The sequence below is a fragment of the Chiloscyllium punctatum genome, chromosome 8, assembly GCF_047496795.1.
Source record: "Chiloscyllium punctatum isolate Juve2018m chromosome 8, sChiPun1.3, whole genome shotgun sequence".
NCBI classification, from domain to species: Eukaryota; Metazoa; Chordata; class Chondrichthyes; order Orectolobiformes; family Hemiscylliidae; genus Chiloscyllium; species Chiloscyllium punctatum.
The window spans coordinates 118,470,903-118,496,373 of record NC_092746.1 but is presented as its reverse complement, the minus strand read 5'-3'; the positions used below and the strand labels follow the sequence as shown (position 1 = coordinate 118,496,373).

Here is a 25,471-nt window from a genome sequence, read left to right as displayed (position 1 = left end):
ACCTGACCAGGTAGTCACAGAGGGAACGGTCTTTGCGGAAGGCGGAAAGGGGTGGGGAGGGAAATATATCCCTGGTGGTGGGGTCTGTTTGGAGGTGGCGGAAATGTCAGTGGATGATTTGGTTTATGTGAAGGTTGGTAGGGTGGAAGGTCTGGGGCGGAGGTGCGGGATGTGGACGAGATGCGTAGATGCATTGGAGGGCATCTTTAACCACGTGGGAAGGGAAATTGTAGTCTCTGAAGGAGGCAGCCATCTGGTGTGTTCTGTGGTGGAACTGGCCCTCCTAGGAGCAGATACGGCAGAGCACAAGATGGAGCCAATGCAGTCATCAATGTAGCGGAGGAAGAGGTGGGGAGTGGTGCCGGTGTAATTACGGAAGATCGACTGTTCACCCTATCCATGCCCCTCATGATTTTCTAAACCTAAATAAGGTCACATCTCAACCTCCGACACTCCAGGGAAAAGAGCCCCCATCTATTCAGCTTCTCCCTATAGTTCAAACCCTCCAAACCTGGCAACATCCTTGTAAGTCTTTTCTGAACACTTTCAAGTTTCACAACATTCTTCCTATAGCAGGGTGACCAGATTTAAATGCACTTTCAAAAGTGGCCTAACCAGTGTCCTAGACAGCTGCAACATGACCTCCCAACTCCTATACTCAATGCACTGACCTATATAGGCAAGCGTAGCAACCACTTTCTTCACTACCCTGTCTCCCTGGGACTACACTTTCAAGGAACTATGAACCTGAATTCCACAGTTTCTTTGTTCGGCAACACTCCCAGAACCTTATCCTGCCCTGATTGCCTTTCCAAAACACAGCACCTCACAGTTACCTAAATTAAGTTCCACCTGCTTCTCCTTGGCCCTTTTGTCCAACTGATCTTTTAAATATGATCGATATCATTAGAAAGGAGAGGGAGTGTTGGAGTGTGGAGGGATGTGCGGGAGTGGAGAAGACTGGGTTTTAAAGAGGCAGCAGATCGAAGTGAAAGGTGAAGTGTTTGGAGCTGAAAACATTTAGAGCTCAAGGAAACAAAGCACAAAACTGAGCTGAGTCCAATTTAATATTTATTTCCGTTGTGTATGTGAACTGCTTATAAATGTATTTATTAACCCAGTGCAGCTAAAAGGAACAGTGAGGCAGGAAGGATGGGTATTAGAGTTCACAGTTATCTATTTACATTTATCCTTCACAAACACTTGAATCACAGTGGATTTCTGTTATAAAAACTTCAGGATTGAACAGAATAAATTATACATTCGACAAGTAACATTACAGGTACTTGGACGGAGAAGAAAGCTCACTGCACAGTAATGAGTGAACAATAATTCTTCATTATCTCAGTTAGTCTTTTGATCGCAGACTCCATCGCTCAAAACCCACAAATCTCCAAATGTTCGTCACAACAACTGTGTGGATTAGAGAGCATGTGTGTGCCTGTGTAGAGAGTCAGTGTGTGTGTGGTGGGGGGGGGGGGGGGGGGGGGCGGGGTTTGGTGGTGGTGGTTGTTGGGTGTGGGTATGAGAGTCTATGTGGGGATGTGTATGTGGGAGAGGCAAATGGGGGGGGGGGGGGAAACGTGTGTGTGTGTGTGTGTGTGTGTGTGTGCATGCAGGGAGAAGTGGTTTGTGTATGGGGGGGAATGTGTGTGGGTGTGCACAGGGATGTGCATATGGGGGAAGGGAGGGGCGAATGGAGTAGGGGGAGGACAGGTGTGTGAGAATGTGAGAGAGTGTGTGTATGAGGTGTGTGTATGTAGGGTGGGGTCTAGGTGTCAGTGAGGTTTGGAGCCCGTCTGCATTTCCCGCCCCACAGAGTCCATCCCATCTCTGGAAACCCTGCGTTCGGAGAGATGGGACAGATTTATTTTCAGTCAGACTGAGAGACAGTTTCCTTCATACCAACTCTGAAGATTGGGAAGTAGACATCAGTCACAGTTGGACTGAATGAGGTGGGACCAGAACACTCTTGGAATGGAGGAAATCAAACCCAAATGATCTCCTCCAGGAAGATCTGGAGCGAGAGATTCATAGTCTATAAAAGTTGTGTCTCCCCCACACACAGTGCAGGAAGTGAGGGAAGGGGGGGGAATTGATCTGTTCAATGTTGTTATAATTTAGTTAGATAATTTGCCTGTTCCTGCAATCAGAAACTCTCTCTCTACATGTGATAAATAATCAATTTGGTATCTGTTCACAGTAAAAGCTTTCCTTGATCAATTTGCTTTCCTCTCTTGTCGAGTTGTCTAGTCCACTTTCTCTTTGTCAGCTTCCATCGCCAACCTTCGTTCATTCTCCTTAATCAGCTGTATCCCACAATACGTTACAAAGAGAACACTCAACAGGCTCCAGGGGAATCCTGAAATGTAAAAGAGAGGGATAGAAACAGTTTCAAAAGAGAATGGCGCTGGATTCAACAGCATGCTTTACTGAAATCCTTCTCTGTGAATCACATCACTTCCTTTGAGTGTTCTCAGGCTGGGAAATAGCAGCCTTCAGCACAGGAGGTGGCCATTCTGCCCCAAATGCCTTTCATAGAGATGTACAGCATGGAAACAGACCCTTCAGTCCAACCCGTCCATGCCGGCCAGATATCCCAACCCAATCTAGTCCCACCTGCCAGCACCCGGCCCATATCCCTCCAAACCCTTCCTATTCATATACCCATCCAAATGCCTCTTAACTGTTGCAATTGTACCAGGCTCCACCACATCCTCTGGCAGCTCATTCCATACACGTACCAAACTCTGCTCGAAAAGGTTGCACCTTAGGTCTCTTTTATATCTTTCCCCTCTCACCCTAAACCTATGCCCTCTAGTTCTGGACTCCCCCACCCCAGGGAAAAGACTTTGTCTATTTATTCTATCCATGCCCCTCATAATTTTGTAAACCTCTATAAGGCCCCAGCCTGTTCAGCCTCTCCCTGTAGCTCAGATCCTCCAACCTGGCAGCATCCTTGTAGATCTTTTCTGAACCCTTTCAAGTTTCACAACATCTTTCCGATAGGAAAGAGACCAGAATTGCAAGCAATATTCCAACAGTGGCCTAACCAATATCCTGTACAGCCGCAACATGACCTCCCAACTCCTGTAAGTCAATACTCTGACCAATAAAAGAAAGCATACCAAACGCCTTCTTCACTATCCTAACTACCTGCGACTCCACTTTCAAGGAGCTATGAACCTGCACTCCAAGGTCTCTTTGTTCAGCAACACTCGCTAGAACCTTACCATTAAGTGTATACGTCCTGCTCAGATTTGCTCTCCCAAAATGCAGCACCTCACATTTGTCTGAATTAAACTCCATCTGCCACTTCTCAGCCCATTGGCCCATCTGGTCCAGATCCTGTTGTAATCTGAGGTAAACCTCTTCACTGTCCACTACACCTCCAATTTTGGTGTCATCTGCAAACTTACTACTGTACCTCTTATGCTCGCATCCAAATCGTTTATGTAAATGACAAAAAGTAGAGGACCCAGCACTGATCCTTGTGGCACTCCACTGGCCACAGGCCTCCAGTCTGAAAAACAACCCTCCACCACCACCCTCTGTCTTCTACCTTTGAGCCAGTTCTATATCCAAATGGCTAGTTCTCCCTGTATTCCATGAGATCTAACCTTGCTAATCAGTCTCCCATGGGGAACCTTGTCGAACGCCTTACTGAAGTCCATATAGATCACATCTACTGCTCTGCCCTCATCAATCTTCTTTGTTACTTCTTGAAAAACCTCAATCAAGTTTGTGAGACATGATTTCCCACGCACAAAGCCATGTTGACGATCCCGAATCAGTCCTTGCCTTTCCAAATACATGTACATCCTGTCCCTCAGGATTCCCTCCAACAACTTGCCCAACACGGAGGTCAGGCTCACCAGTCTATAGTTCCCTGGCTTGTATTTACCGCCCTTCTTAAACAGTGGCACCACGTTTGCCAACTTCCAGTCTTCCGGCACCTCATCTGTGACCATCGATGATACAAATATCTCAGCAACAGGCCCAGCAATCACTTCTCTAGCTTCCCACAGAGTTCTTGGGTACACCTGATCAGGTCCTGGGGAGTTTTCCACCTTCAACCGTTTCAGGACATCCAGCACTTCCTCCTCTGTAATCTGGACATTTTGCAAGGATATCTTCCATATCCTTTTCCACAGTAAATACTGATGCAAAATATTCATTTATTATCTCCCCCATTTTATGTGGCTCCACACAAAGGCCGCCTTGCTGATCCTTGAGGGGTCCTATTCTCTCCCTAGTTACCCTTTTGTCCTTAACATATTTGTAAAAACCCTTTGGATTCTCCTTAATTTTATTTGCCAACTCTATCTCATGTCCCCATTTTTCCCTCCTGATTTCCCTCTTAAGTATACTCCTACTTCCTTTATACTCTAAGGATTCACTCAATCTATCCTGACATATGCTTCCTTCTTTTTCTTAGCCGAACCCTCAATTTCTTTAGTCATCCAGCATTCCCTATACCTACCAGCCTTCCCTTTCACCCTGACAAGTATATACTTTCTCTGGATTCTTGTTATCTCATTTCTGAAGGCTTCCCATTTTCCAGCCGTCCCTTTACCTGCGAACATATGCCTCCAATCAGCTTTCTAAAGTTCTTGCCTAATACCGTCAAAATTGGCCTTTCCCCAATTTAGAACTTCAATGTTAGATCTGGTCTATCTTTTTCCATCACTATTTTAAAACTTCCTTGCAATGGAACTGATTGCAGAGAAAAGGAAGGTCACTCTCACAAATAAAGCAGGGCTCATAGCAAAAGTAAATCAATTGAGAATGGAGGAGATAGTGTCAGAATAGCAGGAGACCAGGGTTGAGAAACTTATCAGCCAAGACTGAATGGTAGAACAGACCTGATGGGCTGAATGGCCTAATTTCTGCTCCTGTGCCTCATGGTCTTATGGAGCTCACTCACTCCCCTGGTTACACTCCCACCCAAAGTCACCAATTCCATGACAACTAAGGACCACTAACACAGTATCCAGGCTTGGGCTGGCAAGTGGTAAGTAACATTCATGCCACACAAATGCCAGGCAATGACCAACTTCAATTAGAGACTATCTAACCACCATCTCTTGACATTCAATGGCGTTATCAACATCCTTGGGGTTTCCGTTGACCAGAAGCACAACTGGACTCAACACAGTGGTCATAAGAATGGGTCAGAGGCTAGGAATACTGCAATGAGTAACTTACCTCCTGACTTCCTAATCACCATCTACAAGGCACAAGTCAGAAGTATGATGGAATACTCCCCATTTGCCTGGACAGGTGCAGCTCCAACAACATTCAAGAAGCTTGACACCATCCAGGACTAAGCAGCCAACTTGATTGGTATCACGTCCCTCCACCACTGACACTCAGTAGCAGCAGTGTGCACCATCAAGATTCACTGCAAAAATTCAAAGATCCTCAGACAGCACCTTTCAAACACACAACCACTTCTATCTAGCAGGACAAGGGCAGCAGGTACATGGGAACACCATCCCCTGCAAATTCCCCTCCAAGCCACTTAACATCCTGACTTGGAAATATATCGCCGTTCCTTCACTGGCGCCAGGTCAACATCCTGGAATTCTCTCCCTAAGAGCATAGTGGGTCTACCAACAGCACACGGACTGCAGTGGTTCAAGAAGGCAGTTCCCGCCCACCTTCAAGGGGCAACTAAGGACAAGCAATAGCTGCTGGCCTAGCCAGTGACACCCATATTCCACAAGTGCACAAAAAAAACTACTTCCTGTATTTGTCCAAAACTGTCATTCTTCTTGTTCCCACTTACATAACAAAGTACTAGCAGGCTATTTAATTAGGGAGGGCATCACAGCCCCATATTAGTCAACATCCATGCACATGTACTATTCAGCTGTGCTTACTGGAAACAGGAATGGGCAGCTGAGTGTAACACTGTACTCTAATTACAGGAGCTATTAACCTGAGCTCAAACATGCTGCAGAGTCAAGGACTATGTTCTGGAATGAACAATTGAATATGGATTTTCCCCCATGCTCCTTATAGGCCTTTTCCTCCTAGCAACCGGGCAGAAATTGGCTTTGGCAGATGCCCAGCAATAAGGGACAATGGTGATTAAAGTAAACCCACCCATGCTCAACTTTGCTGAAATGTTGTTAATTAGCTCTACAGCCTTTGATAAAACTTACCAGTGAGGAACAACCTTCTAGCAACCAGGAGAGCAAAGTCAACACTGTTCAGTGAAAGGATATTGTACAAAATAATGGCCCAGAAGTTTGTAGCACCAAAGACTCCTCTGATTCGTCGGGACATAGCCTCTGAGATTTGGTTAGCCTGGGGAGAAAATTTGAAGAAACATAAAAACCATACCATTGTCCTTCTGGCTGACAGACAGGGCAGGGGAAGCAGCTGGGCAGGGAAGCGGCAAGCAGAATTCAAGCCAGAAAAGAGAGAGGTGATGCATGTGGGAGCAGCTGAGCAGACAAAGGAACACAAAGAAAGGGGGGAAAATATTCCAAAAGGACTGCAGATGCTGACATCAGAAACACAAACAGAAATAGTCAGAAAATCTCAGCAGGTTTGGTAGGATCTGTGGAGAGAACGTAGAATTAATATTTTGGGTCCAGTGACCCTTCTTCAGAACAACCACCACCGATGAAGGAGCAGCGCTCCGAAAGCTAGTGCTTCCAAATAAACCTGTAAGACTAAAACCTGGTGTTGTGTGATTTTTAAACTTTGTACACCCCATGCCAACACCAGCATCTCCAAATCATGACTTTAAATGTTGTAATTGAACTCACATCCATCACTTCCTCTGGAAGTTCATTCCATACACAAATCACAAAAAAAAATTGCAAGTGTCTTTTTAAAAATCTTTCTCCTCACATCTTAAAAATATGACCCCTAGTCTTGAAATCCCCCACATTATGGAAAAGACACCCATCATTCACCTTACTCATGCACCTCATCATTTTATAAATCTCTATAAAGGTCACCCATCAATCTCCTACCCTCCAGTGAGAAAGGTCCCAGCCTCTTCCCATAAATAAAACCTTTTAAAGCCTGGTAAATCTTTTCTGAACCCTCTTCAGCTTAATAATATCGAGTGACAGGAGTTCAAATCTCACCACAGCGGCTAGAGGAATGTGAATTCAGTTCATAACAGTTTGTTTCCAAAATGATGACGATCGTTGTTAAAAACCCTCCAGTCCAGAAGGTAAAGAAATTCTGACCTTATTTGCTCTGGCCCATATGCTGTTGACTCTTAACTGCCCTCTGAAAAGCCCCAGCAAGATATTCAGTCACATCAAACTGCTAAATAGTTTTGGATTTTGAGGAAAAAGAATGAAATCTACTCTCAAACGACTGCAGCTGTTTGAGAAGGTAGCGCACCACTCTCTTCTCTGGGACAGTTAGAGACAGCCCACCCACATTATTGAGTCTGGAGTCACATGCAAGCCAGACCAGGTAAGAATGGCAGATTTCCTTTCCTAAACTCAACTTGAGCCAAGAGCTAACCGGCATGGGATTAACAAGATTAAAGAACAAAGCACATGGCTGAACAATTGGTGTGGGAGAAATGGGTTCGAATTCATGGACATTGGCACCAGTATTGGAGAAGGAGGGAGCTGTTCCAATGGGACAGGCTCCACCTGAATCAGGTGGATTTGGCTGAAACATCGATTTTCCTGCTCCTTGGATGCTGCCTGACCTGCTGTACTTTTTCAGCATCACATACTCGACTCCACCTGAATCATGCTGGGACCAGAGACCTGGAGAATTGCATAACCAGGGCTATGGATAGGGCTTTAACCTAAATAGCAGGGGGCAGGTTGCTTCAGTTGTTTGAAAAATTATAAAATCAAAGGTAAAGGACAAGATATAATTGCAAGTTAATGACGGGGCTAGTTGTTACCAGAAAATAAAAGGAAGGGACACAATATTCACGTTATTTTGTATGATGAATGATAGAAGTGGAGGGAAGTTTGATAAGCGAACAAACTTAAAGGCTTTGTATCTTAATGTGCAAAGCATTTGTATTAGTATTTGAACTAACAACACAAATCAAGATAAGTGAATATGATCTCATAGCCATTACTGATGTATGGTTACAAGGAGATCAAAATTAAGAACTTAACATTGAAAGGTCAAATATCCCTCAGAGACAGGAGGGATGTAAAAGATAGTGGGGTACACTATTAATAAGAGATGAAATGAGGACAGTTGCGAGAGATGATCTAGGCTCAGATGATGTAGAGTTCATTTGGGCAGAGGTTAAAAAAACAGAAAGGGGAAGGTGGCATTGGTAGGAGTAGTGGACACTCCCAAATAGTAGCCACTCTGTGGGAGAGGCTATAAATCAACAAATAATAGGAGCACGTAAAAAGAATAGAACAATAATTATGGAGGACATTAATCTTCAGGTTGATCGAGGTAAGTGGATTGGAAAAGGTAGCTATAACAACGAATTCATAGAGTTTCCTCGAGCAATACACCATGGAGTCAACTAGGGAGTAGGAACCGTGGATTGGGTAATGAGGCAAGTTTAATAAATGACTCCAGAATAAAAGATCCCCAAGGATGTCGTGATCAAAGCATGATAGAATTTAATATTTAGTTCGAGTGTGAGAAACTTGGGTCAGAAACATCAGTGTTTAATTTAAATAAAGGGAAGTGAGATGAAGATAGAGTTGGCATGAATTGGAAGGAATGACAGTAAACAAGCAGTGGCAGACATTTAAGGAGGTTCATGACTCTCACAATATTTCCTCCTTACTGGGATGTATTCTTGCTAAAAGAAAAACAAACCAACCATGGCCAACCAAGGTAGGTCGGGAGAATGTTAAGTTGAAAGAAAAATCATATAAAAAGGCAAAAGTTGTTGATAGCCCCGAAGACTGGGATAAATTCTGAATCCGGAAAAGAAGGTCTGAGAAATATAGTAAAGAGAGAAAAGGTAAACAATGAGGGCAAAATAGTGAGGAATACAAAAACTAACAATAAGTGCTTCTTTAAATATATAAAAAGGAAGAAAGAGTTCAAAGTGAACATGGGCTCCTTAGAAAATGAATCTGGGGATATGGTTTTGGGGAACAAGGAGGGGTTAAACAGATATTTTGCATCAGTCTTTACAGTGGAAGTTACTTCAAACATTCCATTAACACTAAAGAATATGGGGGAGAAATTAAGTACCATGACCGTCACAAGAGAAGTAGGATGAGACAAACTAATGGAGCTAAAGGCAGAGAAGTCCCCTGTCCCTGATGGCTTACTTCCCAGGATCCTAAAAGAGCTACAGAGACAGTGCATATATTGATTGCAATTTTCCAAACAAAAAGTGTTGGATTCTGGAGAAGTATCAGAGGATTTGAAAACTGATGCGACACCCATATTCAAAAAGGGGAGAGAGACAAAAAGCAGGTAATTATCAGCTGATAAGCCTAACATCTGTTGTTGGAAAATTATTGGGATCAGTTATTAAGGTAGTAGTAGAGCATTTGGAAAATCATAATCTAATCAAACAGAGTCAGCATTGCTTCGTGAAAGGGAAATTATGTCTGAGTCATTTATTAGAGTTTTTTGTGGAAGTCTCAACCAGAGTGGAGAGAGGCGAACAAGCAGCTGTACAAAGAACAAAGAAAATTTACAGCCAAGGAACAGGCCCTTCGGCCCTCCAAGTCTGAGCCGATCCAAATGTACTGTCTAAACCTGGGTAAGAGCACTTTAGGGAACATCTCCGGGACACCCGCACCAATCAACCACACCGCCCTGTGGCCCAACATTTCAACTCCCCCCCCCCACTCTGCCGAGGACATGGAGGTCCTGGGCCTCCTTCACCGCCGCTCCCTCACCACCAGACGCCTGGAGGAAGAACGCCTCATTTTCCGCCTCGGAACACTTCAACCCCAGGGCATCAATGTGGACTTCCACAGTTTCCTCATTTCCCCTTCCTCCACCTCACCCTAGTTCCAAACTTCCAGCTCAGCACTGTCCCCATGACTTGTCCTACCTGCCTATCTTCTTTTCCACCTATCCACTCCACCCTCCTCCCTGACCTATCACCTTCATCCCCTTCCCCACTCACCTATTGTACTCCATGCTACTTTCTCCCCACCCTCACCCTCCTCTAGCTTAACTCTCCACGCTTCAGGCTCTCTGCCTTTATTCCTGTTGAAGGGCTTTTGCCTGAAACGTCGATTTTGCTGCTCCTCAGATGCTGCCTGAACTGCTGTGCTCTTCCAGCACCACTAATCCAAAAAATGTCTAAACCTGTTGGTCAATTCCTAAACATCTGTATCCCTCTGCTCCTGCACCTGTCCAGAGGCATCTTAAATGAATCTACCATGCCTGCCTCTACCACCTCTGCTGGCAGCTCGTTCCAAATGCCCACCACCCTCTGTGTGAAGTACTTGCCATGTGTATCCCCCTTAAACTTTCCACCTCTCACCTTGAAAGCATGACCTCTTGTTATTGAATCCTTCACCCTGGGAAAAAGCTTGTCTTTATCCACCCTGTTTATACCCTTCCTGATTTTGTAAACCTCAATCAGGTCCCCCCTCAATCTCCTTTATTCTAGTGAAAATAAACCTTTCTTCACAGCTAGCACCTTTCATACCAGGCAACATCCTCGTAAACCTTCTCTGCACCCTCTCCGAAGCGTCCACATCCTTTGGTGACCAGAACTAAACACATTATTCTATATGTGGCCGAACCAAAATCTTATACAATTTTAACATGACTTGCCAACTCTTATACTCAATACCCCGTTCGATGAAAGCAAGCATACTCTGTGTCTTCTTGACCACTATCGACGTGTGCAGCAACCTTCAGGGTACAATGGGCCTGCACTCCCAGATCTCTCTGCCCATCAACTTTTCCCAAGGCTCTTCCATTCATTGTATAATTCGCTCTAGAATTAGACTTGCCTAAATGCATCTCCTCATGGTTGTCTGGATTGAAAGCTATCTGCCACTTTTCTGCCCAACTCTCCAGTCTAGCTATATCCTCCTGTATTCTCTGACAGTCCCTTATGCTTTCTGCTACTCCACCACTCTTTGTGTCATCTGCAAACTTGCTGATCATACCAGCAGTGCCCTCTTCCAGATCATTGATGTATATTACAACAACAGTGGCCCAGCACTGATCCCTGTGGAACACCACTGGTCACCTTTCTCCAATTCAAGAAACTCCTTTCAACTACTACTCTCTGTCTCCTGTTGTTCAACCAGTTCTTTATCCACCTAGCTAGAACACCCTGCACACCATGTGACTTCACTTTCTCTATTAGTCTACAATGGGGAACCTTATCAAGCACCTTACTAAAGTCCATGTATATGACATCAACAGCCCTTCCTTCAACTAACAACTTGGTCACTTCCTCGAAGAACTCTATCAAGTTGGTGTTACCTTTGGAATCCCAGAGGCATTTGACAAGATAACTCACAAAAAGTTAAGTCATGTGGTAACAGCCCACTGTGTTAGTACAGTGGCATGAATACAGAATTGACTATTGGACAAGAAATAGTGAATAGGGATAAGGGCTTCCTTTTCAGGTTGGCAACTGTGACTAGTGGGATTCCACAGGGATTGGGGCGGCAAGGTGGCTCAGTGGTTAGCACTGATGCCTCACAGCACCAGGGTCCCAGGTTCAATTCCAGCCTTGGGCAACTGTCTGTGTGGAGTTTGCACATTCTCCCTGTGTCTGCGTGGGTTTCCTCCAGGTGCTCCAGTTTCCTCCCACAGTCCAAAGATGTGCAGGTTCGGTGAACTGGCTATGCTAAGTTGCCTATAGTGATTGGTGCATTAGTCAGAGGGAAATGGGTCTGGGTGGGTTACTCTTCGGAGGGTTGGTGTGGACTTGTTGGACCAAAAGGTCTGTTTCCACATTGTAGGGAATCTAATCTAATCAGTGCTGGGATCACATTTGTTTACAATGTATATTAATGACTTGGAGGAAGGAAGGGAACGTATTGAAGTCAAACTTGCAGACAACACAAAAATAGGTGGAAAGGCAGGTTGTGAGAGATACACAAACAGCTTAGAGAGAGATATTCAGAGGTCAAGTGAGTGAGGTGGCAAATTGAGTACAATACGGGAAAATATGAAGTTGTTAATTTTGGATGGGATAACAAAACAACAAATTATTATTTAAAATGGGGAAAAAACTGCAAGCTTCAACACAAAGGAGTTGGGGGAACTTGTGCATGAAACACAGAAAGCTAGCACTCAGGGGCATTCGGTATTCAGGAAGGCTCGTGGAATGTTGGCCCTTACTTCATGGGAGAAAGTGAGGACTGCAGGTGCTGGAGATCAGAGCTGAAAACTGTGTTGCTGGAAAAGCGCAGCAGGTCAGGCAGCATCAAAGGAACAGGAGAATCGACGTTTTGGGCATAAGCCCTTCTTCAGGAATGAGGGGCTTATGCCCGAAATGTCGATTCTCCTGCTCCTTTGATGCTGCTTTATTTCATGGGGGTTGGAGTGTAAGAGTAGTGAAGTCTTAGCACAAGGTGCTGCTGAGACCACATCTGGAGTATTGTGTCCCTTTATTTATGAAAAGATTATTATTTCATTAGAGTTAGTTCAGAGAGTGCTCTGTAGGAGAGATCCCTGGTATGGAGGGATTGTCTGAAGAGCAAAAGTTGAACAAATTGGACCTCTACTCATTGAAGTTTAGAAGAATGGAGATGATCTTATTGAAATGTATAGGATTAAGGGGTAAATACTGAGAGTGATGTTTCTCCTCATGGGAGAGTCTCAGACCAGAGGGCACAATTTCAGAATAAAGGGGTACCTATTTTAGATTGAGATGAGGAGGAATCTCTTCTCTCAGAAGGTGGAGTGTCTTTGGAACTCTTTGCCACAGAGGGCTGTGGGCGGAGTCCTTGTATATATTTAAAGCTGAGATAGAGAGATTCTTGATCAGTCAAAGGTTACAAAGAAAATGCAGGAAGGTGGATGTAAAGAATGTTGGATCGACCATGAACTTACTGAATGGCAGGGCAGGATCCAGGAGTCAAACAGCCTACTCCTGTTCTTATTTCTTATGGTCCAAGGGGTATTAATGAACTGGATGGGTTTACCAGTGTTACACAGTTAGCATTAGCTAGATTTTCATTCCAAATTTTTATTGTATTCAAATTTAACTGTCTGCCATGGTAGGATTCACACTCTGTCCCTAGAACATTAGCCTGGAATGTCAGATCACTAATCCACTGACATTACCACTGCACCATGCCCTCTTCCGTTAAGGTAATGTATAATCAGGGACAGGTCCATGATCCTTAAATGTGCACAGACAATTAACATTGCACTCTTTGGCCAGGGCCGGATGGAGCTAAATTGCAAAAGCCAAACCTGGAGAAAAAAACATTTCATTTTTAATAAAGCCCCAAAACACAATCAAAAACATGAAATGTAACAATTCAAATTGCTCTTTACTTCAAGGTATTGTCTGTTGTCTGAGGTGATGTAATCACACAATTGTATCACTGAGAAACTAAAGCCCCTTTAAGCTATTTTTATTTGATGTCCAAAAAACGTTATCTGGTCTGCCATTTTCTCTCTCTCTGCCTTCCTCTCCTCTCTTTCCAAAGGAAGGTTTGGGGGTCTTTTCCACCCCAGACCTACATAGGAGCAGAACATTCAGAACATTGAGGCGAACATGGCTACTGCAAATGCTGGAGATTAGAGTCAAGATTAGAGTAGTGCTGCAAAAGCACAGATCAGACAGCATCCGCGAAGCAGGAAAATCAATGTTTTGGACAAAAGCCCTTCATCAGGAAGGTCTTGCCTTTTCCCCATCACCCTCCATTCCCTTATTGATTAAAAATCTGTCTAGCTGGGTCTCAGCGACCCAGCTTCAACAGCCCACTGCAGTAAAGAGTTCCACAGGTTTACTCCCCTCTGAAAGAAGAAATTCCTCCTTACCTGGGCCTTAAATGGATGACCCCTCATTCTGAGATTATGCCCTCTGATCCTAGACTCTCCCACGTGGGAAAACAATCTCCCCACATCTACGCTGTAAAGTCTCCTACGAATCTTGTATGTTCATTTCAGGTCACCTCTCATTCTTCTATATTCCAATGAGCCAACTTACTCCATATCTCCTCAGAAGACAATCCCTCCATACCCATTCTCAACCTAGTGACCTTCTCTGGACTGCCTCCAATACCAGTATGGCTTTCCTCCAACACCATGGCAATTATTTTCTTTCATGAGCTGTGGATATCGTTGACTTCGCCAGCATTTATTTCCTTTCTTTAAATTCAGAAAGAACACAAGCATTAAGAAGAGGAGACTATTCACAGCCCATGACACCCGTTCTCCCATCAGGCTTCAACTCCACTTCCCTGCCTACTCCCCTTTTTCCCTCGATTCCTTGAGACACCAAATCTCTCTCCTTGCCTTAACTATATTCAATAATGGGAGCATTCATAATCTCCTGGGTGGAATTCCAAAGACTCACAACACTTGGGGGTGAAGCAATTTCTCAACTTAGTCCTAAATGACTAGCCCCTTATTCCGAGACCGTATTTTATTTTGCCGGTCAAGCCCCTTCAGAATCTTGTAGGTCTCAACAAGATCACTGCTCATTCGTCTAAACGCCAGAGAAGATAGATCCAATTTCTTTGGCGTCTCCACTTTGGACACCCCCCTCATTCCATTGATTAGTTTAGTGATCCTTCACCTCTGATATAGGTGTATATTTTCTTAAATGTGGAAATCAAAACTGTGCATCATCCTCCAAATTTGGTCTCACCTGTACAACTGTAACAAGAGCTCTTTACTTCTGTACTCCAGTCTCCCTCCAATTAAAGCCAATCTGCCATTTACCTTCCTAATTTTTTTGCAATATCTGCAAGTTTAATACCTTTTATAAAATATTCTGTGCTTTTCTATTCTTATTGCAAGATTGAATAATTTCACACTGTCCTACATTATCATCCATCTCCCATCTGGGTGTCTGCTCATTTGACTTGTCTACCCTTTAAGCTGTTATATCCTTCTGATAGCCTGCTTTTCTACTTAGCTTTATTTTCAAACATTTATTCACAAGATGTGGGCATCAAAGGCCGACATTAATTGCCCATCCCTAATTACCAAGAGGATAGTTAAGAGTCAACCGCATTGCTGTGGGTCTGAAGTCACACGTAGGTCAGATCAGATAAGGATGGCAGTTTCCTTTCCTAAAAGATACTAGGGAACCAGATGGGTTTTTCCCAACAATCAATTCATTAGACTCTTAATTCAAGATTTTTATTGATTTCAAATTCTACCATCTGAGGCAGAATGTGAACCCAGGTCCTGAGAATATTACCTGAGTCTCTGGGTTTACAGTCTAGCAATAATACCACGAGGCCATCACCTCCCCTTATTATCAACAGGTGTACATTCTTTACGATGTCTTTTCATCTCAATCATTAATGAGGATTCTAAAATAGCTAAAGCCCCAGCATTGACCCCAGAAACACTCCACATATCACTATGTGCCCCCTCTTTATGTCCTCTTTACACCCTCTCTCTGCTTCCTGTCCACAAACCAATCCTTGACTAATTCCATGAGTCCAAACCACACATTGATTTTCTGTGAATGGGGGGAAGCAGGCTTGACGGGCCAAATGGTCTTCTCCTATTCCTATTTCTTGTGTTTGCCACAAGAGAGCAGAAAGGGATTTGACTTAATGTCTCATCCAAAAGACAGCACCTCTTATAATACTGCATTCCCCTGGTACTGCACCAGACTGTGAGCTTAGCTTTTATAGGCAATAGGTGCAGGAGTAGGCCATTCAGCCCTTCGAGCCAGCACCATTATGATCATGGCTGATCATCCACAACCAGTATCCTGTTCCTGCCTTACCCCATAACCCTTGATTAGACTATCTTTAAGAGCTCTATCCATCTCTTTCTTGAATGTATCAGGAGACTTGGCCTCCACTGCCTTCTGGGGAAGAGCATTCCACATATCGACCACTCTCTGGATGAAGAAGTTTCTCCTCAACTCTGTTCTAAATGGCCTACCCCTTTATTTTATACTCAGATCCTGGGATGGGGCCTGAACCCTCAACCTGTTGCTCTGAGAGAAGAGTGGTCTGACCAGCTCAGTGACACATGGTGTCGTGCATGCAATTCCCAGGCTCAGAGTTGCAGGGAATTCACAGCTACAAAGGGTTTTGTCAACCAACGAGGGAAATTTTGCACATTTAGGACCTCACCTCAATGGAAGCAAAGGGTTCCAGTTGGAAGAACTTTTGTACCCAGAGCTCGAAATTGAGGCCGAAGCAGTTACACACGGACCAGATGTAGACCACGGTCTCCGGGCCGAGCCAGAGTGTGGTGATCAGGAAGGTGCAAATTGTCGCCAGCAATTCCTTCAGAATGTTGTCGTGGTCTTCTCCCAAATAATCATAAACGTACCTGGGGAAGAAGGGATACTGTCTTGGTAGCACTTGTAGCTAGAGATTGCCCTGTCTACTCTCGCTGGGGCAGAGTTTCCCAGCTATGAGTACCACATTCAAACATGCAAGGGCCCTTCGTAGCCAGGTCTTATCCTGTTTACATTTGAGTATCGCCTAGCAAGGATGGCGGATATGGATTAGGGTCATGGTGAAGTGGGGGGGGGGGGGGGGGGGGTGAGTGGTGGAGGGGCAGCATCACAGTTGAGCAGTGCAGTGCTTGGACTTCCACAACCCTCATCCCTGCCTCTGTACCCCTCCCCCCTCCCATGCTTTCTGCTGCAGCAGGGTCCAGCGCCGTTTAGACGGGCCTCCAGCAAGGAGCCGTGCCAGTGATAGTGGCTTCGAAAAGCATGAATCTGCATTTGTATAGCGCCTTTTGCCACCTCACACCTTCCCAAAGCACTTAGCCCAGGAATTCATCCTGAAGTGTTGCGTAGAAGTGATTGTTGACACTCTGCATCCAGAAATGTCACAGGGACGTCATTACAATATGAAATGCTGTCACCATCTTCTCCAAGCAAATAGGGAAGGGCAGTCAACGTGGCTTTGCAACTTCCTGGAAGCAAGTAATAACAGATCAAAACAAAGATTGGTTACTTACTTGCACAGCCAGTCATTTATCCCTCTGTCAAAGTGCCTGAAATATAGATCATACAATGACAACATTTAAATGACATTTGGACAGGTACATGAATAGTAATGTTTAATATGGGCCGAACACAGACAAATGGGGCTAGTTCAGTTTAGGAAACCTGGTCAGCATGGACGAGTTGGGCCGAAGGGCCTGTTTCCATGCTGTACGACTCTGTGCCTCTAACTAACAGTTTTCACTAGTCTTGGGGCTTCTTCCTGAAGGCACAAAGGCAAACAGATACAGAATCTCTATTTACTTCACTTACACAGACTAGTCATTATTTACTGAATGTATCCAGCTCATTCTGAAGGAACCAAAGAAACTTTCTAAAGAAACCAAACTGCATTCAAGATGGTCATTTCACTCTGTACTGTCCGTTTATTATTTCTGCACTGTTGGAACTCTCTCCCTAACATCACTATGCACAGAGACTCACCAAGCAGACTGGAGTCATTCAAGATGGCAGCTTGCTACCACTTTCCCAACTAGACAGGGGTCATGATTGTCAGTAGCAATTACACACAAAGAGTTTTTTTTTTTAAAAAGTATGCATAAATCCCTGGATCATATATCCTTGACCAGATCACTACCTGAGCCTGATCTGTCCACACTCCCAACAATTCAGTCAGCATCTTTTAGCAAACAAACGTTCTATCCATACAGCCCCTGAATCCCAACTCGAATAGATTCTTAGCCAATTCTTTAGCAGAAGTCACACAAGTTCAGGTTATAGTCCTACAGGTTTACTTGAAATCACAAGCATCTACAACCTTATGTCGTGAGACTTCAGACTTTGTCCACCCCAGTGCAATACCAGCATCTCCACATCAGCTCCTCAGCTGATGGTGATACTGGAAAAGGTATGTCATGGAGTGATGAAAGCTCTAGAGTGTATATACATTATTGAGTTCCAAATCCACAATAAGAGGAATAGGCCAGGTCAGTTCTTTTTATTTAAGATAAAGTTCCAAAATTGACTTTCTGAACAGTGACCAAAATAATTCAGTTCCAAGCAAGCATGTGGTTGCAGCAGAATGTAGAATATAAGAGGGTCCAAACCAGCCTTTGTTCTGGGATTGATCATGTTTGGTATTATTAGCTAGAATCATAACACTTCATTGATCATACGTATAATTTTTGCAGGTGGTTAACAAGGTGTTTAGTGACTGAAGCATATCCACAGGGGTGTAAATGTGCTTTTCAAGAAAAGACTCAAGTTTATTACACAAAGGAATTTAAAAACAAAAGCTACATATAAGCCAGCTTAGAAAAATCTTGATATATATAGCGAAACAAAATTCAACCTATTTCTCAGTGACATCCATGACAGGTCCTTAAATGCCAAAGAAATATCACTCCCATCTCAGTTCCAATTCCTTATGTGATGATGCTGTGGCTTTCGAGAGGTTATTTTGTCCTGATCATTTTTGAAGAGAGGCTGTAAGGCAGACCCACCTACTGAAGACCACTTGAATAAACTGCTTGTGAGGCCTTGGGGAATTTTTTTTTAATAAGACGTTGGACAATGGAAACAGCCTGCTTTCTAGCTAGATTTTAAGATTTTCAGTTTAGCTTTAAGCAGAAACTATTGGGGTCTCAAAAGAGTTGGAAGCTTCAGTGAATGCCTCCTGGCTGCTCCTCTCTAAAGTTTCTCTTGATGTTGTTTCCTCTTGGATTGGAGAACTGCATGTGATAATTGGTATCTGAACCTTCTTTGTTTTTCCCCAAAGGATGTTACTATATCGGAACAGCTAATTAGTAATAGTTACTGAGTGTATAATTTTGTTAATTATTCCAATTTAGTTAAGTTATCTTTGGTTGTATTTTAATTACAGTGTTTAAATAAATAGTGTTTTGTCTAATATCGAGTAGTTTGAACAGTCACATCGCATCAGGAACAGACATTTTACATTTGCCTTTAAAATAAGAAAAAAAGTTAGGATCTAAGGTCTAGGCTACCTTCTTATAATATTTTGAGGGGGTCTGGTCTGGTTCATGACACTTACCTAACTGAATCTTTTCATTTATCCTTTTTTGACTGCTAAGATAGTTTTACAAATTCTTTCCAAGTTTGCTGGAATGAGCTCTTTTCCACATTTTGGATGGCCTAAACCTCTTCAGTTCAGACAGCTTTATAGCTTCTCAACACTTCCACAACATGGAGATCCGACAAACTAAGACTTTTCTTGCTAAGAAGAACTGAACTGGAAACTTGTTTCTCCTACTCTGAAGTCAAAACTAAATTAGTGTCTCTGATCCATTTTCTCTGTCTAGATTAAACTCAGCAGTATAAACATCCAACCATTAACACCACAGCTGTCCAATGAGTCATGCTATCTTGGAAACCATCTTCAGTTCACTGTTCCAAATAACCTTCTGACCACCTGATAAAGTTACCTTCACAGAAATGAAAGCACACATCTTCCTTTTGTTTTTAAAGTCTAAATCGCAAATGACAATAGCAAACTATACACCTTTGTCAAAATAATTAATCAACTGCATTAACTATAGTAGATAAGAGATCAAAGGTCTCCAGCCATGCTGTGATTCATGGCCATCTGCTTCAGGTCAATTAAGGATGGGTAATAAATCTCTGCAATTATACCCAATAATACCATAAATGAATAAGAAAAGGTTTTTCCAATTGTAGGAAAACCTACAGAAGGTCTGATTGGTATCTTTACAATCACGAGATACTTGGAAATGGTAAATAAAATGGCTCATGTGTAAAAACTGAAGATGATTGACAAAGGTACCATAAAGTAGAACAAAGAAAAGCTACTTTGCACAATGCATATTTAAAATTAGGAATGCACCACCTGATAAGGTAACAGAAACAGATTTAACAGATCCAATCTGGAAAAAGTTTTGAAGAAGAAACAAATTACTGAGATTACGGGGGTAAAGCCTGGGCAGAAATTTGAGACTGTACCCTTGAAAATGCAGGCACTGACTGGATGTACCAAGGATCCTCCTTCTGCACTGTACCACTCTGGAGTCTATGAAGAGCCCACAATGCAGACTTGCCACAGTTTAAACGCACAGTTTATAACATCAGTGTCCAAAAGCTTGACAGGCAGAAAAATTCCTTTGTTACAGCAATAGATGCAAAGTACATCAGCAAACTATAGAGATCAGGTTTTCTCGCGGTAATCCCAGTGCTCTTTTTTTTCTCTCCGTTAGAAGGATAAGAGATAAATAGGAAGAAAAGAGACACTTACGTTTCAGCAAAGACGTACAGCATGGTGATGCATTTCGGTGGTTTGGGTGGGTCAAGGTAGTCAAGTCTGGCCACGGTTCCAACCACGCCAAACATCACTGCTGCCTTTATCCAGTCATACACCAGGTTGAAATAAGCCAAACAAGCTTTGCCATGGAATCAGGGAGGGAGATAAAAGCAAAGGCAGATCTATCAGTGAAAATGTTTGGGACAGGGCTGAGTTTCTATTTCGGTACAGTGTCCTTTATATTGGAGGGCCCTGCCTCCCACCCTAGAACTAATGCCCAAAGAAAGGTATGTTCACCTCACAGGTTGGGGAAGCAATGGCCTAGTGGTATTATTCCAGAACTATTATTCCAGAGACCCAAGTAATGGTCTAGGGACCTGAGTTCAAATCCCACCAAGGCGCATGGTGGAACATGGATTCAATTTTTAAAAATCTGGAATTAAGAATGTAATGGTAACCATGTTGTCAGAAAAACCTATTTGGTTCCCTAAGGAAGGAAACTGCTATCCTTACCCAGTCTGGCCTACATGTGCCTCTAGACCCACAGCAATGCAGTTGACTCCTAACTGCCCTCTGGGCAATTAGGGATACACAATAAATGCTGGCTTAGCCAGTGATGCCCACATCCTAAGAATGCAAAGTCTTCCTACATCGACCAATGGCAGGCTGTCAAAACGTGGAGAGATTTCTGGTCAGCTACATTGTGGAAAGAATGTAGGAGGCTCTACCATCACTATCCAGAGTGACACTACAACATGCAGGTAAAGAAAACTGCCAAAACACCTCTTACTCTGAGCGAACTATAACACATCATGTCCAGGTGCCATTATAGCTCTGCACATATCCACGTGATATGGGTGTGGATGGGTAAAGAGCTTCTGTAAGAGCTCTGGTGTGCCTTGAATTTATACAGGTTCTACATATTCCTATATTATCTCATTGCTATTGAGACACCTTGCAGTTTGCAAATTGATGTTTTTCTACATACCATAGTATCACCAGCTCTGGAGGCTATAGCAGTGTAGTGGTCATGTGACTGGATTAGTAATCCAGAATCTTTAGCTGGGGATGTGATTCCAGAGCACCTTAGCGATTGTTGTAAAGACGCATGGGATTGCCTAATGTCCATTAGGGAAGAAAATCTACCATCCTTTCCTGATCTGGCCTACATGTGACTCCAGTCCCACACCAACTTAATTGCCCTCTGAAATGGCCAGTCAATACGAAGGCAATCACAGATGGGCAACAAATTCTGGTCTTGCTGACGTTACCCATATTCCATGAACAAACAAAAAAACCTGGAAGACTTCATCGGTAGTGTACATCCTGTAAAAGCAACAGTAGGTTTTTTTTAACCAGCTTTTTTCAAAGATAGTTTTGGGTTGAGTAGAATTCGGATTTCCATGGCAAAGTTTGTAAAGTCTGAGAGAAATACAGATAGTGGCACCAGTTGAGACAAGGGTAACGTGAGATAACAACATAAGAATGTAAGAACTAGGAGCAGGAGTAGGCCATCTGGCCCCTCAAGCCTTCTCCACAATTCAATATGATCATGGCTAATCTTTTTGTGGACTCAGCTTCACTTACCCATCCGCTCATCATAACCCTTAACTCCTATATTGTTCAAAAATCTACCTTTGCCTTAAAAACATTCAACCACATAGCCTCACCTGCTTTGCTGGGCAGGGAATTCTACAGATTCACAACCCCTTGGGTGAAGGGGTTCCTCCTCAACTCAGTCTTAAGTCTGCTTCCCCCTTATTCTGAAGCTATGCCCTTTAGTTGAAGATGGAGTTGAATTTGGGGCTCAAGCAAGACCAGTGTGAAAAAAACGCATTGGAAGGATTTGTAATGGAAGTGAGGATGCCCGAGGCCTCAATAAGGTCAGGGATAATGGTCAAGTGAGATTTAAAAGTAGAGGTTTGGACATGGGAATGGAACTGTGGGAGTCAGGGAGGCTTTGGGCTGATGGGTGAATCCAGGGACCTACCTAATGCCCAATCAGAAAGGCGTGCCACCAGCTTCAGATCCGAAGGGATGGTCAGAATGTAGAGGTAATGGAAGAAGATATCCACAAGGATGATTACAGTGAGGTGCGCGATGGCATACTTCCTGATGTTCCACATCTCATTCTCTTTCCGAATGAGTTTTGAGTGGTTCACCTGTGATACACAAAGCTCAGAGTAAGAAGTTATTTTATAGAACCATAGAATTTTACAGCACAGGAGGTGGCCATTAGACCCATTGTGTCTGTTAGAACTCCTGAAAAAGCTGCCCAGCTAGTCCAGCCCTATCTTCGCAGCCTTTGTCGTGGAAATTAAATCGACTCAACTCAAATGCTAGCAAGAGCAAAGAAAAAGTTTAATTTTAACCTCTGCAAAGGGACCTGATACATTGGCAAGATGCCTCATGTAAGGGGTGCCTGATAACTTTCACATATTCCCTTTATACTTTTCCTTGTCAACACCTCAAGGCTAGGAGCCTGGAACATTAGAGTTTCTTTCCATATATGGAGTTGCTTTTCGCATTCCTTGACTGTTGATATGGTCGTTTACTGGCCTTGTAAGTCTACAGTTAGGCCGGTTTAACTTTACATTTTTTTCTGTCTGTCTGCAATACTTAGCAAAGTCAGGCCCTTCCTGCTTTGTTTCCCTATTTTATTCCTGCTTTTATAGATTACACAATAAATGTTAATTTTCCATTGCACCTTTGTCCCTTTCAAATGTAGATCCAGATTTCTTGTGAAACCTGATGGAATCTGCCTCAACCATGCTCCCAGGCAGCACATTCCAAATCCTAACAACTCACTCAGTAAAGAAGTTTCTCCTCATCTCATTCCTAGTTCTCTTGCTGACAATCTTGAAATAGTGACCCCTAACTACTGACATACCAACTAGTGGAAACAGAAAATCCTTCCTTACCCTGTCCAAATTGCTCATAAATCTGAACACTTCAATAAGGTCACCTGTTAATTTTCTCTGCTCCAAGAAGAATAAGCCCAATTTCTTGAGTTTTTCCTTTTGTCTAAAATCCCTGGAGAGGGTCGAGAAGCCCAATTCCATTTGACTGATTGCACCCATGACCAATGTTGGGAGAAAGTGAGGACTGCAGATGTTGGATATCAGAGTCGAAAAGTGTGGTGTTAGAAAAACACAGCCGGTCAGGCAGCACCTGAGGAGACGTGACCAATATTACCCATGATTCCTGTGTGTGGCCTTCCTGTTGTTCCGCCTGGGGTCCCTTAAAAGGGAGAGCTGCTCTCCTGCTCCTCGGATGCTGCCTGACCTGCTGTGCTTTTCCAATGCCACACTTTGCTGGTGTATCGCCTACCTCTTCCTTAACACATTCCCATGGCCGTTCAGAAAAGCAGCTACAAGGGAACACAGATCTCAAGTCTTGAACAATCTTATACATGGACACTCCATCACTACACAAGGGCCGTGCAACACTATGAAGAATATCTCTGTTTAGATTAGAGATTCATCCAAAGCCCCCTCTTCCCTTTTTATTAGGTCAGAAAGATTCTACCTTGTTGCTCTGAAATAGAGCAGACAAGAAACTCCACTGTGTCCTGGCCAATATTTATCTGTCTACCAACATCACAAAGGATTATCTCCGAGTACTATCCTGGCTGCTCTGGGATGTTACTAATCCTAAACATCATGGCAGTGACTATTATCTTTCACTGGTTGTAAAAGCACTCTAGGACATCCTGAAGGTGTATATATAAATGCAAGTCTTCCTCTGATCTCCCAGGCATTGTTTCAAAGCTTACCTGGGCGTGGAACTGATCGAAGGTCATTACCGGTCCAAAGAAGAAGAAAGGGAGGTAGAAGTTGTACACCAGCAGGTCCAGGATGGAGTAATTTCCATCTTTCCTCTCGGCGTTTTCCAACGCAAAGCTCATACATCGCATGATGGTGAAACCACTTCCTCCATAAAACAGGACATCATGGAGGTGGAAGGTACCCGTTACAAACCCAGTCTAGGATGAGGGAAGAGTTCAGACAGGAAAGTTCAACTCCACATAAAATTGGAATCTCCAAAACAGGCTAACCAAAGGCAGATCTACAAAGATCTGGCCCATTAATATGTTGCAACCCTTTAGGGCCCATCAGAGCAACAGTTAACATGAACCTCATTGCACTGGGATGTTTTTGGAGGGGACGACTGGAAGAACTGTGCTCTACAAGTGAATTTGCTGGAAGTTGTAGAGACAGACAGCGAGGGCTGCTTTCTCAACACAAAGCAGCACAGCTTCAGCCTAAACAACCCTGCTGTACTGAAACATCATTACAGAGAGAGTCAGGTGATGGCCTCTAAAGTGGGAGTGAGGGGAACATGGGTGGGCAAAAATACTGTGGTTAGTCAGTATCTGCAGATATCATAAGGGGGAATGGCCACAGAGTGCTAATATTACTGAGCTAGCAATTCTGAGGCTCAAACTAATGTTCCAAAGACCAAAGTCCAAATGCTGAAGCTGGGAGAATTTAAATTCAATTAATAAAGAGAGAAGAAACTGCTAATCTCACTAACAGACTGTCGTAAAAACCCTTCTGTTCCATGAATCAGAGAGTCATACACATCACAGAAACAGACCCTTCGGTCCAACTTGTCCATGCTGACCAGATATCCTAAATTAATCTAGTCCCATTTGTCAGCAGTTGGTGCATATCCCTCTAAACCCTCCCTGTTCATATACCCATCCAGATGCCTTTTAAATGTTGTAATTGTACCAGCCTCCATCACTTCCTCTGGCAGCACATTCCATACATTCCCCACCCTGTGTGAGAAAAAGTTGCCCCTCCGACACCATTTAAGTCTTTCCCCTCTCACCTTAAACTTATGCCCTCTAGGTTTGGACTCCGCTACCCTAAATAAAGGAGAACAAGGAACAGTACAGCACAGGAACAGGCCCTTCGGCCCACCAAGCCTACACCAACACATGATGCCTTCCTAAACTAAAAACTTTTCACCTCCACAGGGTCCATATCCCTCTATTCCCTGATTATTCATGTATCTGTCAAGATGTCTCTTAATCATTGTTATTGTATCCACCTCCACCACCACCTCTGGCAGCACATTCCAGGCACTTACCACAGTCTGTGTAAAAACTCACCTCCCACATTGCCTTTAAATTTTCCTCTTTTACCTGAAACCTATGTGCCCTGCGA

The 25,471-nt window shown here is 43.6% G+C and overlaps 1 protein-coding gene across 4 annotated transcripts in view; it reads right to left on the bottom strand.

Annotated features, from left to right (window-relative positions):
- Nucleotides 1-1,053: 1,053 nt before the first annotated feature.
- Nucleotides 1,054-25,471, bottom strand: part of LOC140480846 (protein-cysteine N-palmitoyltransferase HHAT-like protein) — a 74,108-nt gene continuing 49,690 nt past the window's right edge. For all 4 annotated transcript variants that reach the window (XM_072576331.1, XM_072576330.1, XM_072576332.1 and 1 more), the window contains exons 6-12: nt 24,073-24,282; nt 22,288-22,459; nt 20,292-20,436; nt 17,038-17,073; nt 16,194-16,395; nt 6,171-6,315; nt 1,054-2,362 (exon numbers count right to left, since the gene is read on the bottom strand). In XM_072576331.1, coding sequence (XP_072432432.1) covers nt 2,250-2,362; nt 6,171-6,315; nt 16,194-16,395; nt 17,038-17,073; nt 20,292-20,436; nt 22,288-22,459; nt 24,073-24,282 — 1,023 coding nt within the window. In that variant the 3' untranslated portion in view covers nt 1,054-2,249. The remainder of the gene's footprint in view (nt 2,363-6,170; nt 6,316-16,193; nt 16,396-17,037; nt 17,074-20,291; nt 20,437-22,287; nt 22,460-24,072; nt 24,283-25,471) is intronic.